The sequence below is a fragment of the Lemur catta genome, chromosome 3, assembly GCF_020740605.2.
Source record: "Lemur catta isolate mLemCat1 chromosome 3, mLemCat1.pri, whole genome shotgun sequence".
NCBI lineage: Eukaryota > Metazoa > Chordata > Mammalia > Primates > Lemuridae > Lemur > Lemur catta.
Genome location: NC_059130.1, coordinates 98,012,553 through 98,030,023, shown reverse-complemented (window position 1 = coordinate 98,030,023; position 17,471 = coordinate 98,012,553). Strand labels below are relative to the sequence as shown.

Below are 17,471 nucleotides of genomic sequence, written 5' to 3'. Positions count from 1 at the left end.
CATCCTGAAGTGTTCACGTGGCCGCATGGCCTTCCTGTTGCTCCCATCTTCCTAAGAAGGCAGATCGTTTTTAAGTCTGGATTGCTATTGGAAAAGTACAACCCTGTTTTTATAAAAAGACTCTTCTTTTAAATCACTTTTAGTGCAGCCAAACAAAGCATTTTTTCAGACAGCTGCACACTAGGCTGATGGATTAGAGTCAGCAAGGTGCCGACTCCAGGGATGAAGCCAATGTGACATCCTAGTTGGGGAGATAGCGCCACCTGCTGGTTGAAGGCAGAACAGCATGTGTCCCAGAATTTCTAAGATCCTGAGAAAAATCTGGGAGCATAAGCTTGTTTCTTGGGGCTTTGGTTTGCAGCCAGTGATGCCAATCTCCAGCATGGGTGGGGTTAGGAATGTGTGGAGGTAACATGTGTTTTTGTGGAACCATAGGGTGTCCTCAGGCAAGCTTTGTGTACAGGGATAACTAGGAACATGAACCTTGGCAAGTGTGCCCTGGAAGGACAGGAACAAGAACTTTGTTGAGTTTTCATGGAGGACTAGAGTTACTGTTTTGGAATTCTTAAGAACAGAGGAATTTTTTTAGAGAAACTTTTTTGTTTGTTTGGTTTTTTTTTTGTTTTGTTTTGTTTTTTAACTAGTCAAGTGAAGCAGTGGGAGTGGAGAAGGAACAAAGGAATCTGTAACTGGTTGTGATCAATTAGTTGTAAACGCCACTGCACTCGGACCAGACAAGGTTTGTTTGTTGTTTGGCTACAAACTGCCTGAACTGTGGGTGCCTAATGTTAGTCTCATAGGCATGAGGTAAGGAAAATCTATTCACTGTGTCTCTATTTACCCTAACTACAACTAAATCTCTTCAAAAAAGGAAAACCTAGGGGCCAAGGAACGAAAACTAAATTGGTTACTTAAAATTTTGCTGGGACAGAAATGATGGGAGTAATGGAATGGTTCCTGTCCTGAAGAGCTCCATCAGGAAAATGCTTTTTCTCTCTCCTTAGACATCTGTTATGAAAAATTCAGCTGGGCACAGTAGCTCACAGACAATGTAGCGAGACCCTGTCTCTATAAATTAGCCGGGCATGGTGGCGTGTGGCTAGTTACTTGGGCAGCTGAAGTGGGAGGATTGCTTGAACTTAGGAGTTCAAGGCTGCAGTGAGCTATGATTGTGCCAGAGACTCTGTCTCTAAAAGGAAAAACTTTATTAGGAAAAATTTCAAACATTTATAAAAAGTAGAGGAAATAGTATGAAGAACTAGCTCAATAATTATTAACTGACGCCAATATTATTTCATCTGTATCCTGATCTACTCCTCAAACCCCCAGTAGGTTATTTTGAAGGAAATCCCAGACTTCACATTGTTTCATCTGTATATATTTCAGCGTATGCTTCTGGAAAATGATCCCAAACTGTATTTTTCCCTCTGCTCGTTAACACAGAAGATTTCTGTGACCAAATGTGGGTTTTTCCCCCCACACACCAAGCAGCGGACACTGGCTGGGTGTCCTCTAATTCAATTGTGACACTATCTACCTGGAGATGGTATTAGATCCTGAGGACTGAGGGCTCAATCCCCAAACCTGGTCCTCCGAACCCCCTGTTTCAGATGCCAGTCACAAGTCCAGGTTTCCAGAACTTCTGACCGACTGGCTTCAAGTTAGGGTTTCCATGACCCCCTCTTTGGGTTTGATTAATTTGCTGGAGCAGCTCAGAATTCAGGGAAACACTTATATTTACTAATTTATTATAAAGGATATTACAAAAAGGATATAGATGAAGAGATGGGTAGTGTGAGGTATGGGAGATGGGGGAAGGGATGTGGAGCTTCCATGCCTTCCCTGGGTACGTCACCCTCCAGGAACTTGCACGTGTTCAGCTATCTGGAAGCACTCTGAACCCTGTCATCATGAGTTTTTTATGGAGTCTTCATTATGTAAGCATGATTTACAATGTGTACAAAAAGCACATGATCAGCTGGGCAAGGTGGCCCACGCCTGTAATCCTAGCACTCTGGGAGGCCGAGGCAGGAGGATCACTTGAGCTCAGGAGTTGGAGACCAGCCTGAGCAAGAGAGAGACCCCATCTCTACTAAAAATAGAAAAATTAGCTGGGCTTCATGGCACACACCTGTAGTCCCAGCTACTCGGGAGGCTGAGTCAGGAGAATTGCTTGAGCCCAGGAGTTTGAGGTTGCTGTGAGCTAGGCTGACGGGAAGACACTCTCTAGCCCAGGTGACAGAGCAAGACTCCATCTCAAAAAGAAAAAAAAAAAATGCATGATCTCAACCCAGTAAGGCCTGTTGGTTCAGATTCTTCCTGACCTCTCTGTGCAGCATTCTGTCCTCCAGGTATGGGGCAGGACCCTCTCTGGAATCAGGGTCTTTTGACTCACAATCAGATTAGAGTCCTGCCTTGGACAAGTGAAAGGAGGACAGGAGAAGGTCAGAGAAAGAGATTCTATCTCCTGAGGCCTAAAGCACCCCAACATTGTAACAAGGACTGTGGTAGTTATGAGCCAGGAACAATGGACAAAACCCAATATATGTATCATAAAACCACAGTGTGTATCTCTGAAGATAAGTACTCTTTGTTTAAGCACACCACAATAATATTACACTTTTAAAATAGTAACTCTTAAAATCATCAATTATCTGACCAGTGTTTAGATTTTCCCAGTTATCTCATTTAAGAAAAATAGTTGGTTTGAATCAGAATCCAAACAAGGTCCACATATCTCATTAAATTTCTCTCCTCTCCTTCGCTCACTCCTGCAATTTGTCGAGGAAATCAGGTCTTTTGTCTTACGAGGTTTGTAAAGATGCTGATGGCATCTGTGGGATGTCTTCTAAAAATGTCCTTCATCCCTGTATTGAATTGTCCATAAACTGGTGATTTAAAGCTAGACCCAAGGCTCAGTCACATTCTTTTTTTTTTTTTTTTGCAAGGCTGGTAATGGTATGTTGTTTGATTTTATTGCTTCACACCAGGATGCACATACTATATCTGTTGTTCCTCTTTTGGGGATGTTAAGATCGATTAGTGGGTTCAGGTGTTATCAGCCTGATTCATCCATTCTACATTCTCTATTAGCTCTTCACCATATAGTTTTAGCAGCTACTGATCATCATTGCTAGTTCCATTATTTCATTAGAGGTTGCAGAGGGGTCATATTTGAATTCTGTTATTTCTTCTTCATTATTTGGTTGGGCTACTTCTATGAAGAACTTCACCTCATCGACTACCTTGAGGGATAGTTTCTACAGGAAAGGCAAGATAAATGATCTCATCTTTCCCCCTATTTACCAGTTTTCAGAATAATTAGTTGGTTCCCTGAGACTCTCCAAAGGTGACCAATGAAAGTTTCTTTGTTGACCTTCTTTTTTCTTTTAAAGTATCACTGTGACTCGTGGATTTTTAACGACTTAATGTGTTCCAATCAAATATACTTATCATTTTTTCTAGTACTCAAACAGCTCCATCTTTGGCCAATAAGAGCCTTTGGCATGACTCCAGCAACCTTTGGTAATTTCCTTTATTTCTTATGTGATGAGATATTCCTGACACTTTGTATATTTACTGTCCCAGGCCTGAAATTCTCAGTTTCTCTTAGAAATCAGTTCTCTATTTATTGACCATAATCTGAGTGCTACTGGGTTGCTCATTGTTTCTATGCTTTTTCCATGGACAGAGCTAGACAATAATTTTATTTTTCTCTTTAAAAAAATTATTAATTTATACTGATATTTTTAATTCAAATTTAAGATTACAGCGTTTTTTTTTTTAAACTTCTTTGACTTTATATTTGTATCCTTTTTTCCATATACTGAAAATCTTGATCCTGACTGGTAATATAATTACTTATTTCCTTTTACACACACATGCACACACCTGTAAAATCATATATATTATTTGTAATATACAGAAATCAAAGTAACAACATCACTGTTATTATTAGCGATATAATTACTTAAAAGTTTATAATTTCTTTGCAGTTCTTGTTGTCCATAGTGTATATCTCCTAAGGATGTGCAAATAATTGTATTTTAAAGTTACTTGAAATATAATAATTTCTGTGTTGTTAAGTCACCAATGTTTTTATTTGCTTTCAATTTCTAGGGATTACTGTTTTCCCTTTCAATTTTATTTTACATTATGTAGATCATTTACATTGTTCCAAAGGGAAATTTTAAAAAGTAAATGCAAGGTGTATTCACAGAAGTCTAACTTCTATCTTTGCCCCCTCCATCCTGTTTCTTCCCTTTTACTATATAGTTAGCTAAATGTTTTAACATACCTTTTTGGTTATCATTCTATTGTTTGTTTATTTTAGGAAAATGCATTCATTTTTAAAAAGCACTTTATTGAAATTTATATACCATAAAATTCACCCATTTGTATTATGTGATTCAGTGATTTTTATGAGTTATACAACCATTACCATAATTTAGTTTTGGAACATTTTTATCATCCCAGTAAGATACCTCTTGTCCTTTCACAGTTGTTGCTCACTCCTATCACCAGCTTCAGGCAACCACTAATCTATTTTCTATCTCTAGATTCACCTAGTCTGGGCACTTCATATAAATGGAATCATACAATAGGTGGTCTTTGTATCTGGCTTCTTTCACTTAGTGTAATTTTTTTAGTATCATCCCTGTTGCAGCATATATCAGTACTTCATTCTTGTGTAATGCTAAATAGTATTCTGTTATAGGGACATGCTATATATTTTGTTTATCTATTAAGCAGTTGATGGACATTTGGGTTGTTTTCACTTTTAGGCCATTATAAATAATGTTGATATGAATACTTGCAGACCCGTCTTTTTTTGTTTGTTTGTTTTTTAATATTTTGACTATTTTTATTTCAAAGCACTTCATGTACACTTGCCAATTATTATAATCATCCCTATTTATATAAGAAAAACTGATAATGACAGAGAGGTAAAGTTGCCCATAAAGGTCCCCACATAAAGTCACATTTTTTAAAAGTATCTCATATTCAATTTAGCAAATATTTATTAAGTGGATACTTGTATGCCAGGTACTCTTCCAGGGGCTACATAAAAGTGGTCAAGAAAATGGGCAAAATCCATGTCTTCATAGAATTTTTATTCAGAAAATGAATTATTTATTAAGCCGTATTTCATAATTTCCATATATATGCAAATAAAAAGTTAGTGGAATGATAAAGAAATTTAGGGATTATGTTACACTGGGTTATTTAAAATGACCTCTCTCTGGAAGCAGTCATATTTAACATCTTATCTGAGACCTCAATGAAATATGAGGATCCAGAAAAAAATATCTGATATCACAGATTCCTTAGCAGAAGGAAAGTACTTGGCATGTTCAAGGGATAAATAGAGCATCTCTGTGGTTGGAGAAAAGAGAAAAAGAGGCCAGGCGTGGTGGCTCATGCCCGTAATCCTAGCTCTGGGAGGCTGAGGCGGGTGGATCGTTTGAGCTCAGGAGTTCGAGACCAGCCTGAGCAAGAGCGAGACCCCATCTCTACTAAAAATATGAAGAAATTATCTGGACAACTAAAAATATATACAGAAAAAATTAGCCAGGCATGGTGGCGCATGTCTGTAGTCCCAGCTACTTGGGAGGCTGAGGCAGAAGGATCACTTGAGCCCAGGAGTTTGAGGTTGCTGTGAGCTAGGCTGATGCCACAGCACTCTAGCCTAGGCAACAGAGTGAGACTCTGTCTCAAAAAAAAAAAAAAAAGAGAGAGAAAGATAAGAGCGAAGGGAACTTTGACTGATGTACTAAGTAAGTTTATAATATTCTCTTTCCCTAATCTCCTTCTTCTCCCTTTTATTAGAAGTATGGACTAGTTAATTATATCCCCCAGCATTAAAAAAAACACACTAAAAGTGTCTGTAGAGAACTTTTCCTTGTACTTATATTTTCTTGGTTTACATTAATTTGTTTCATTCTAATTGCTTCAAACACTAAATGGGGTCCTATGTTGATCTCATTTATTAATAAATAGAAATCCGAAAGTCAAAGGTGAGTGAAAAGCAACTCAGGAATCAACAGCACTGATAAATACATTGTAAGTCAGGAATACACAACTTTGATTTGTCTCAGCAGTATGACACAAACGCTCTGACAAAGTAGATGGAACTTAGCCTGTTGCAGTCTTTATGTGGATTTATGTTTTTATTTCTCCTGTGTATATACCTAAAAGTAGAATTGCTGGATTGTATGGTAAATTTAATTTTTTAAGAAGCTACCAAACCATCTTCTAAAGTGGCTATACCCTTTTACATTTCTACCAGCAATGTATTATATGAGGGTTCCTGTTTCTCCACACCTTCCCCAGTATTTATTGTCTGTTTTAGATTACAGCCATCAAAATGAGTGTAAAATTGTATCTCCTTGTGGTTTTACTTTGTAGAGAAAGCGTTTAGGAGTGTAGGGGAAGGTTCCCTACTTGCAGAGTTTTTGATTGGTTGATAAAGAGATCATGTAGCACCTCTATCCTCCCTGTCTTGCATCAGACAGGGCATGATATGTCTCGTGCAAGTTATCGGTGTGGTTTTCTAGTTTTTTGTTATTATCTATTAGCTGTCTCACCAAGAACACATACTATATAAAGCCAAATAGAAATGCAGAGTAGAACTGTTAAATTAGGGAATCAGCAAAATAGTCATGATAGTCAATCTCTGTTATTGATGCTAATGAAGTAGAATAATGATGTACATGTAGATATAAGTGGTTTTTTCCAAGCTTATTTTAAAGTATGTGTGAAGATTTATAGTTTTTCTAAAAGATATAAGTTCTTGGTAGACTGACAAAACTAGATTTCCAGATCTCAGATGTTTGTTAAATACCAGTATATGTCTAACATTCTGAAGTTTAAAAACAAAAACAAAAACAGGGAGTTCAGGTAAAGGATGGTCTTAGCTGGCTAGTCTTGAGGTTTACATTTTTTGTGTACTTTATGGTACTTTGTGCTTGGCATATAGATGAAGCACTATTCACGTTGTGGAATGAATGAATGAATTCTTTCACTCTCGCTGTCTCTGTGGGAAACCTGTGGGCAGTAAACAGTTATTTAGAAAAAGCCAAAGGAGAATGCATGAAGAATATGTGACCCTAAAAGTCTGCTTTCCCAGAAGGCAGCAGGCCATGTGTTAAGAGCCCAGGCTAGATGAGAAAAGGTCCTGGTGAAAGTGATGATCAGAGTTAACTTAGTAAAATAGTGGAAGCAGTCCCTAAGAAGAAAAACAAGCACCCAAACTTTGGACTTTGGAACATATCTACTTTCTTTTGAGCCTAGTTAAAGAAAAAAAAAAGAGTACAGACAGGTGCTCCTCAACTTATGATGGAGTTGTGTCCTGAAAACTCCATCATAAGTTAAAAATAATGCAAGCCAAAAATGCATGTAATACACCTAACCTGCAGACCGTCATAGCTTAGCCTAGCCTACCTTAAATGTGCTTCGAACATTTACATTAGCCTATAGTTGGGCAAAATCATCTAACACGAAGCCTATTTTATAATAAAGTATTGAGTATGTCATGTAATTTATTGAAAACTACTAAAAGTAAAAAACAGAATGGTTATATGGGTTCACAAAGTACAGTTTCCACTGAATGCATATAGATTTTGCACCACTGTAAAACCAAAAATCATTTAAGTCAAATCATCTTAAGTCAGGGACCGTCTGTGTATTAGGATCCTCCCAGGGGCCTGGAGGTGTCTCATAACTTTTAGTTTTAGTAATAAATGGGAAGAAAAGGGATTTACTGTAGGTCAGGCATTGAGCCAAGTACTTTATAGACATTATCTCATTAACCTGGTCTACAACCCCATTAAGTAGGTGGTAGTATGCACATTTTACAGGTAAGGAAACTGAATCACCCACTAAATTAGTTAAGTTACTTAGCTAGCAAGTTATCAGAGCTGGGAATTTGAACCTAGGTCTACTTAGTAAAATCTCTCCTCCTTTGCTAGACCAGTTTTCCTCTGGAGCAGAAGGAAATGAAGGCCTGATTTGTCTGACATATGCAGAGATTTAAAAAATAATAGGCTCACAGAAATAAATATGCTAGGAGTCGTCAGGCTCTTCAGAGAAACTCTACAGCATTAGCCGTCATATTAAGCAGCTGTCTCTCTTGCTTCTGAGTTGATCAATTTCAGGAATTTGGTTTGCTTGTATTTCATTAATAAAATTCAAGCACAGACCTTAGGTTGTGCAGCTTAAAAGTTTCATAATTCCAGTTTTACTCATTGTGGGTGTGAAGGTAGGGTACCTGCCTAGAGAACTTCATACTGCAATGTTAGAGTTTTTGCTAATTAAGTGATCTGCTGTGGTCTGAGTTTCTCGCCCACGCTATCTCCCTCTTATTTCTTGCTGTGGTTTGTGACGGCCATAAGATGGTGCTGCAGATTTGCAGTCAGCCTCAGGAAAAGGCTTAGGGGAGAAACACCTACTGCAGTTGTGGATGAGGTGTCAGTGGGGCCTCAGAAGGGGTTGTGTAGAAGCTGTTGTTTTAGGGCTTCTTGTTGCTTTCCTTTTGTGGTCTTTTCCTTTTTCTATCTTTTTAGGTTTCTAGGAAAGGGAGGGCTAGGTAGGGCTGTGCTGGTACAAGTCTTTAGGGCTTGCACAGAGCCAGGCAGGCTGCTGCTCTCTGCTGTGTGGTCTGGATCTTTTTGGTATAGAATAAATAGCTGCAACAGAAAAGAAACACATTTAACTTCTTTTCTTCAACTCCATTCAGAGCCCTTTGGGTTGCAGTGTTTCTCTTCTGTCAGACACTATACTAAAAAGATTGGGGTGAGGGGATTCCCATTGACATTGCAGGGTGATTTTTGAATACAATTTTTGCAATCTGAAATTCAGACTTCCTGCTGTACTGCAGTTTGAGTAAACACCACCTGAGCCTCATTTTAGTAGTTTCTTCTCTTACTCCCTAATGTTAGCAAGTGTTATCTCTTTGTTTGAGCTTTTATTCTGTGTAGAGTCTAGTTGTCAATTCAAAACAGTGAAGAAACCTCTTGTTTGGCACAACTGGCAGCTGAGTACAGACTTCTGTCCCTGAAGTAATTAGAGGTAGCAGTTGGAGTCGAAATTAAAAGTCTTAGGGTCAAACAGAAGTTCATGTTCTAGCTTTGCCACTTACTGGCTGTGTAAACTTGGGTAAATTAATCAACTTTCTTAAACCTCAGTTTTTTTACCTGTAAACTGTAAAATAATAGTTTTGACCTCATATGGTTACTGTGAGAATTAAATGAGATAGTCCATGTAAGTAGCTTCACATGTGCTTGGCACACAACAAGCGCAAAAAAATGTTAGCTGTCTGCAGTGGCAGCATCAGTAATTACTGTTGAACATTTGTGTCAAGTATCATTCAACAGAGACCTTGTTTTTCTGTTGTATTTGGAAGTGGTATCTTTTTACCAAGCTTCCATGTACTATAAACTGATTTTTGGGTTTTTCCTCTGTGCGTGTCATTTACCAGTAGAATTAACAGATCTTTCTCTTCTTTTTCTTTTCTTTTCTTTTCTTTTCTTTTCTTTTCTTTTCTTTTCTTTTCTTTTCTTTTCTTTCTCTCTCTCTCTCTCTCTCTCTCTCCTTCCTTCCTTCCTTCCTTCCTTCCTTCCTTCCTTCCTTCCTTCCTTCCTTCCTTCCTTCTTTCTTTCTTTCTTTCTTTCTTTCTTTCTTTCTTTCTTTCTTTCTTTCTTTCTTTCTTTCTTTCTTTCTTTCTTTCTTGGAAAAGGAGAGAAATAAATGCTACAGAAGGCTAGATCTTTAAAGTCTGTGTTTCTTAACTGTGAGGAGTAGGCTCTGGTCTGTCTTCAGGTTATGATTTGATTAAAGTAATTTTATTGTATTCTGACCTGAAAAAAAAGGAGAGTATGTATATCTTGCTTGATATTTTCTTTTGGGCATCTTGGTGCAACAATTAAAATCTATTTCATTTTGTAGTTTGGGAGCCATAATCGCGGCTTCCCCAGCCCTGGTTCTTCTTGGCCCTTCCCTTCCCTTCCCTTGCTGGTTGGTACCAACCGAGCTGGTTTGCTTTTTCTCTCTTTGATATTGTTCTCCTCCTCCTCCTTCCTCCACGTTACCTTCTCCCATGGCCTCTCTTCTTTTCCCCTCCGTTTTCCATTTACTCTTCTTACGTTTTCCCTCTTCCTCCTCCCCGTCCCTAATTTCTCTCCTCCCCTGGTTTCTAGCTCTTTTTTGCTTTCTGTTTGTGTTACTGAGGGCAGTGCTCCAATTACCTCATATTTGGAGAGAGGAAGCTGCAGCCAATCCGGTTTCTGTCTGCTTTTAGGTCAAGTGATTTCTGAACTGCAGTGAGATGCTTTGAATTTGTCTTGTTGCAGCTCTGAGCCTGTAAGATGGCTGTCTGAATCGGCAGCGGCTGGAGGAGACAGAGAGAGGCGGGGAGGGAGGGAGAAAGAACTGGAGGGATTGCTGGCATAGTGCATGTTTTTAAATGTGCGTTGAATCCGATGAAGCCAAGGTCAGGATTTCTCTGGGATCCCGGGACTGGCTTAGCTGCATTTTTGCTGAGATTAGGAGAGGAAAGAAATGGGAAATTCACTGGGCTGTGTTAAGGAGCCGAAAGAGTCAATAGCTATTCCTGAGAAGGCTCCCATATCTCCTAAGAAAAGGGTTCGGTTCAAAAGGAAGTGGAGGGGGAGAAAAATCCCTACTCCAGAGGCATCTCATGAGGAAGAACCCTTGGAAGGAACTGGAGTCACTGAAGAGACTGAAACCCTAACGAAGTTAACAGTGAGTCTCCGAACGGAGGAGGACAGAGTGGGAGGGGTAGAGCGTACCCCTCCAGACGTTTTGCTGCCTGGGGACTCAGCCCCCAACTCAAGGGTGGGTGATCAGGGGATGATAGTGCAAGTGAAGGAGAGATTCCAAGCGGAGATCCAGACTGCTCACCTTTTGTTAGAGAATGAGTCATCAGTTGCTGGAGGGGTCTGGGATTCCCTGGAAGAGGGGATGACAGTCATTGCTCACCTGCGTGATAACCCAGCGGAAAGGAACTGCGAGAAGTCAGTCAGCCAACTGGTGGAATTTCCGAGGACAGCATCCTGCAGGAGCAGGGCTGTGCTGCTTCCTTTGCAAGGAGAGACTGCAGTGGAAAAAGGAAGTACTCTACTTGGGTTTCGGAGCAGCACTTTGCCTAGGACAGACTCCCCCAATGACACAGGAAATCAAGACCAACTTTCAGAGGGCTGGAGTGTGGGGGGACGAACAAAGAGTATTTCAAGTGCCCCTCAGACAGGTTCCTGGATTGCAGAATGTTCTGTTCCTTCATCACTACCAGACCAGTCGGGAGCCCAGAGAGGCACAGAGCCTGCCCATGTGGGTTGGGTACCCCCACAGGGTTCCAGACTGCCTCCTTCTCAGAGTGATTTGTCCATCAGTGGCATGACTGTGAGCATTTTGCCCTCCTCCTCTGGCTATGGCAGTGATGGGCTGCACTTACACGGGATCCAGCCTAAAGATACAGAACCTGAAAAGAGTTCCACGTCCTTCTCAGAAGAGGATGGCACCCTTTCTCTGGAGGCAAGCCACACCCCATCTTGGGGTCTGGAAGAGGTAGGTAGGCATGTTCAAGGGATAATCAAACCACTGTTTGGATTCCTGGCCCTCAAACGTATTAAATTAGAGTGTGGTGAGCAATGAGGATCTTGGTGCTTCTCGAACTCACCCCCATGATGAGTACTGTGAGGTAGTGACTGCTGGGGCTCGGCAAGCAGAATCTATTTCAGGTCTGCCCCTTGGTGCTTGAAACCAAGTCTTGTCTCTGGGGAATCCCTGATTCTGGGTAGCCAAGCAGCATAATTGCTTGAGCTATCTGGTGGGGTTATCTCTCGAGGTGCAGTGCTAGATAGTACTTACTCTCAAGCAGGTCTGTTTACCAGTGTCCCTGCTACAAGTTGTGGTGTATCACAAAGGACAGTGGGGAGGCCTAGCTGAATCTCTGAAATGAATGTGGAAGGGGTGAGGCAGCTATCGTCAGTGTACTTGCTCTTCTTCCCTGGAGAATGATGCTCTTTCTAGAGCTGATGCAATCCCATTCTTGTGGAAAACTCTCATTCAGTGTTTGTATAGGTGGAAAGTGCTCATCCTTCTTTGGTTCCTAACTGCAGGATTAGAGGAGGAGGGCACATAGAGTTATCCAGGGATTAGGTGAGAGAGAGAGAAAGGTGTTAGGTTCAAAGCTAGAAAAGTTTGTGTTTGAACTTGTTTAGGGCTTTGTCATGTTTTTGGTTTTGAGGTATATATTGAGGCATAGGTGGTTATGGTTGCTGTGGGTGTTTTTAAGGGTCAAGGAGCAAGTGAGAATTCAGAAATATGGTCACTGAGATAAGGACTCAGCAAGACCCTGGTGAGACACAGCATCTGGCACATGGGTGTGTGATTGTGTAGGTGATTGAAGTTATAATTCCCCAGTGGCCAAAGAACTTTTACTGGCATGTTGGTCTCTGCAGCAGAAGAAATAAAAACTTTAGGATCTCAAAGCAGCAAAAAAGGTGGAAGATGAAGTAGGGCACTTTCCTTGCCTAGGCTGTGGCAGCTGACACTACAGAGAGGCCCTGATATATGCTGAGCAGGGATGTGGCCCACCTACTGCCGCCCTGCTTATCACCAACAGCGTGAGGCCGAGGACAGACACAAATTTTAAGCTGATCTGTGTTTAAAATTTCCTCTGTGGATGGGTTTCCCCCATGGATAGCCTCATCTTAGTACTTTGTTATTAGCATTTGAAGACTCCCAACAATTTGAAGAAAAAGTGGCCATTGAAAAATCTATTATATGGATGGGCAAGAGTCTCTTTGGCTTCATGTAAAAATAGATGTATGTGTGTGTGTGTGTGTGTGTGTGCGCGCGCACCGCGTGCACGCACAAGCATGTGTTAGGGCAGGAAGGAGGGTAGTGAGACTACTGGGATGGGGCATGTGAGTATTTGGGTTTCACTGGGTAAGAGGGAATGTCAAAGTCAACTTGCATCTTGTAAAAGTTGGACTAGATATAGAGTAGTTGAGGGTAAAACCAACTGCTGAACTGATTGCTCTTTTAATACCACTGGCATTGAAGTTGACATTGTGGGGTCATCATAATATTATAGGATACATGTTCGTAATTGAGTGTGAGATTTTTAGGAAGTTTAGAGTGTAAAATTTTAGGAACTCCTGGTAAAATCAATCCTAGATAATGGACCATGGGTAGCAATGGTGCTTTTGTATAGGCTGGATCTCCACCCTGAGAAGAGAAAGTCCCGTGTGAGTCTGTAAGGAGTCCTAAAGAAAAGATTGGTAGAAGAAACCTTTGGACCATGATCTGTAGTTTGACAGTATTGACAGTGGTGTGATTCTTTTGCTGTTCAGCATGAGTCAAATTGGTATGTGAAATTTTCCAGGCAACCAACCTCTGAATCCATTCCTTCTACCCTTTCCATGCAGACACACACAGCCAGAACACTCAGTTATAGCCAAGGCTGAAAAACTAAATGACTGGCTCTCAGCTCAGACACTTGGCACATTTCTGAGGCTCCGTGTCCATGTGTGATGCAGGGACCACAAGCTAACCATCCCGTGTGACAGATGAGAAGTAACTTCTCAAGATAAGTGTGAAATCCCTTCAGAAAGAAAGTCCTTAAAGCCAAGGGGCCTGAAACGCCCACTGGTTTCTGAAGGAACTATCTTCAGGGAGCTGCTCCCCTCACTCTCGACTGTTCACAGGCTTTGAGGACAGACGGCATCAGCCAGGGACAGAGAGGGCAGCGTGTTCTGACACTGATACTCCAGGCGAGAGCATCTGACTGGAGTGTGAGCTCCCTCTGCTGCGGGTGGGAGCGCTGGGAGGACACAGGTCAGAAGAGCAGCTGCTGTCATTCACACACCAGCTACTTCCTAAACAGGAGACAGCTGGCAGTTCAACAGAGTTGGTTTTTTGCTTGCTTTTTTGGTGCTTGTTTTTTTTGTTTGTTTTTGTTTTTTAAATATGTCAGAGTAGTAACTCTCCTCAGAAAGTAACTCGAGTTCCAAAGTGGTGTCTCTCTTTGGCATGACTCAGGCTACATTCTCTCTCCTGTTGATTATTAATCCAGAACATGTTGATGGGAGTGGGACCGGGCGATCGCTAGACTTTGCAATGGTTTTGCTGCTTTTCAGGGTAGAGAGAACTGGGAACTGATTCTGATTCTTACTGAGTGCGGGGTTTGAATAATGAAAATAAATGGTCTGCTTTCCTGTTCATATGATATAGTTGATACTTCCCTTGTCAGTAAATAGTTAACACAGAAGCAGGATGAGGGGGGTCAGCTGACAAAAGTGGTTTTCAGAATGATAAGTAGACTAGGATTTGGAGCTGGATAGGAACAGGCTAATAGCAGTTGTACTTTGATGTCAGACAAAGACCCTTCTGTAGCCCATTTCTTCTCACAGGACTCCATGTCCCCAGCTGCCATCAATATCCATAATACCTGGCTTATTTGAACAAGAAAATTTGTTGAAAATCCCTTCTTCCTCCCCATCTTGGCTCCTGCTGCCAATCTCTTGCCCACACTGGAATCCCATTGAATGAAGAATTTGACTCTATATTCCAGTGTCCTTGCCACAAACCCAAGGAGTCCCTACAATTTCAGGTAAATAGATAGCACTGAGGGCTAGAAATGATGAGAAAGTGAACGATTGGTGTATTATTTTCTGAGCTCAGCCTTTTCAGTTTACAAGTATCCTTTTCCCACATTTCCTCTTTAATTATAGGGAAAGTTATTTTACTTATTTTGGCGTTCTGTTGTAAGAAGAAAGCAAAATTAACCACATGATATTACTGGAGGAATGCAGAATTTAGAGCTTTTTATAAGAAAGGATTTGTTTCTTTTATAAAAAATTTTACTTAATTAAAAATATTACCAATGAATCATTATTATTTGTTAGGTGTAACAATGGTGTTGTGGTTGTTTTGTTAAAAAAAGAGTTCTCTTAGAGATACATACTGAAATGGTATGTGTGAGATATGCTTTATAATGATAGGGGAGGGGCAAAATGGGTGGAATATAGATGAAACAAGCTTAGCTATGGGTTGATAATGGTTGAAACTGGGTGATGGGTAGGTACATAGGGGCTCATTATGCTGTTCTGTCTCCTTTTGTATTTGAAAATTGCCGTTTCAAATGAGAAGTTAAGAAAAACAAAATTGCACAAAAATAAAATGGAAAGTTAAGAAAATTGTATAAAAATAAATGTAAAATAAATGTAATAACAGCAGAAAAATTACTATATAATGTGTATACAGTTGACCTTCTGCATCATGCATTCCACATCTGTGGATTCAACCTACTATGAATTGAAAATACTTGGAAAAAAAAATTATGCCTGTACTGAACATGTACAGGCTTTTTCTCTTTGTCGTTATTCCCTAAACAGCACACTGTAAGTAGTATAACAGCTATTTACATAGCATCTACATTGTATTAGGTATTATAAGTAATCTAGAGATGATTTAAAGGATGTGTATAGATTATATGGAAATACTATGTCATTTGATATCTGAGACTTGATCATCCGTGGATTTTGGTATCCTCAAATTTTGGTATCTGAGGGAGGTCCTGGAACCAATCCCCCATGAATACCTAGGGATAACTGTACTGAAAGGAGTTAATATCCAGAATATATGAAATGTTGTATAGGGAGAGTGGTTTAACAGTGTGGAGCCAGATTGGCTGGGTTTGAATCCAGTTCTACCACTTACTAGCAATATACCTTTGGGCAAGTTACTTTTCTGTGCCACAGTTTTCTCATTTGGAAATTGAAGGTGAAAATAGTATACACTTAATAGGGTTGTTATGAGAATTATATGAGTTAATACAAGTAAAGCACAATAGATGTTAGTTATTAATATTTTATTTAAAGAATCCCTCAAACAACAATAACAAAAAAGACAAACATCCTTGTAGAAAAATAGGGGAAAGCCCAGGAATAAGCAATTCACAAAAAAAGAAATCCAAATGCCTCATACATATAAGAAGACTCTTTCTCATTAATAATCAAGGTTATAAAAATCAAAACAACAGGCGGGTGGTCACTGTGGCTCATGCCTGTAATCCCAGCACTTTGGGAGACCCAGGCAGGAGGATCTCTTGAGACCAGGAGTTCAAGACCAGCTTGAGTGACATAGCAAGACCTTGTCTCTACAGAAAATTAAGAAAAAAATAAAATTAGCCAAGTGTGGTGGTGCTTGCCTATAGTCCTAGTTACTTGGGAGGCTGAGGCAGAAGAATCACTTGAGCCCAGGAGTTCAAGGTTTTTACAGTGAGCTATGATGGTGCCACTGCACTCTAGCCTGGGTGATAGAATGAGGCCCTATCTCCAAAAAAAAAAAAAAAACCCAACAAATAATATACCATTTTATACACACCAGATTGGCTAAAAATACTTAGCATAGGTGAGGATGTAAAGTGATGGAAAAACCTCTTCACAGCCTATGGATGAAAGTATAAATTGGTACTGTTATATAGAGAGTAGTATGATAATATTTTGTAAAATTGAAAAATGCTTATATTCTATGACCTAGGATTTCCATTCTAGTTATATTCCCTAGTGAGACCACTAAGACTCTGATTTTCACTCCTGACCCGTACCTAACTCTCATATTGGAATAAACACCTTCTTTCTCTCTATTCCCACAAACATAGCTGCCATCAGATCCCTTTGGCCGGCATTTGTAATGAACCACTGCACTGCACCCTCACCTGCCTCTTGAATGAAAGTTTTCAAGGTCTAAAGCCTTCTCTGTAGTGGGATAAGGTCAGCTAGAAACTTGCTCAGATTATCTGATCTCATTCCCTGAGACCTACAAAGGCCAAACTCCTCAGCCTGGTATACAACCCTTTCGTAATCTGTCTAGTCTTTTCTCCTGTCAGTTCCCAAATTGAACCTTCCTGTTTTAACAGGTCACCCTCTTAACTATCTACTATTCCTATTTCAACTTATCTCAATTTCTTATGTAAACTTCGTTTACACCCAGTTTCTACCTGGAATTCTTTTTTTCCCTTCTCTTTGTCTATTCTATAGCATCCTTCAAGGATGTGTTTAAATTATACTTTTTCAAGAAATCTTTTGATCATTCCAGTCCACATTAATATTCCATTCTGCTGAGATTCTGTATTGGAGATTACTGTACTGATTGCTCTTTTGGCATTAAATTATGCATAACTCTTTCATGTGACCTACCACATATGACTAAATATAAGTTGAACATTTTTTCCCTCCAGAAATTAACTTTTAGGAAAGAGGGATTCTCTTTGTTTTTGACTTCTTGTTATTGAGCTCTCGTTGAGGTTATAGTTAGTTTATGAAAAAGGATGAATAAATCTGTGTCACCATCTGCTACTTCAATGAATATTAGTTTTTGTGGAGATCAACTGACATAATTGGTTAAACAAAAAAGAGAGCTGGTCCGAGTGCAGTGGTGTTTAC

General features: G+C 40.0%; 2 protein-coding genes across 6 annotated transcripts in view; both read left to right on the top strand.

Annotated features, from left to right (window-relative positions):
* MACF1 (microtubule actin crosslinking factor 1) overlaps window positions 1-17,471 on the top strand; it is a 314,885-nt gene that overhangs the window by 125,970 nt on the left and 171,444 nt on the right. The gene's annotated exons all lie outside the window — the stretch shown is intronic.
* LOC123635721 lies at window positions 10,331-11,720 on the top strand. The gene has a single exon (XM_045548194.1). It carries the CDS (start codon window positions 10,558-10,560, stop codon window positions 11,668-11,670), a length of 1,113 nt encoding a protein of 370 aa, XP_045404150.1. The 5' UTR covers window positions 10,331-10,557; the 3' UTR covers window positions 11,671-11,720.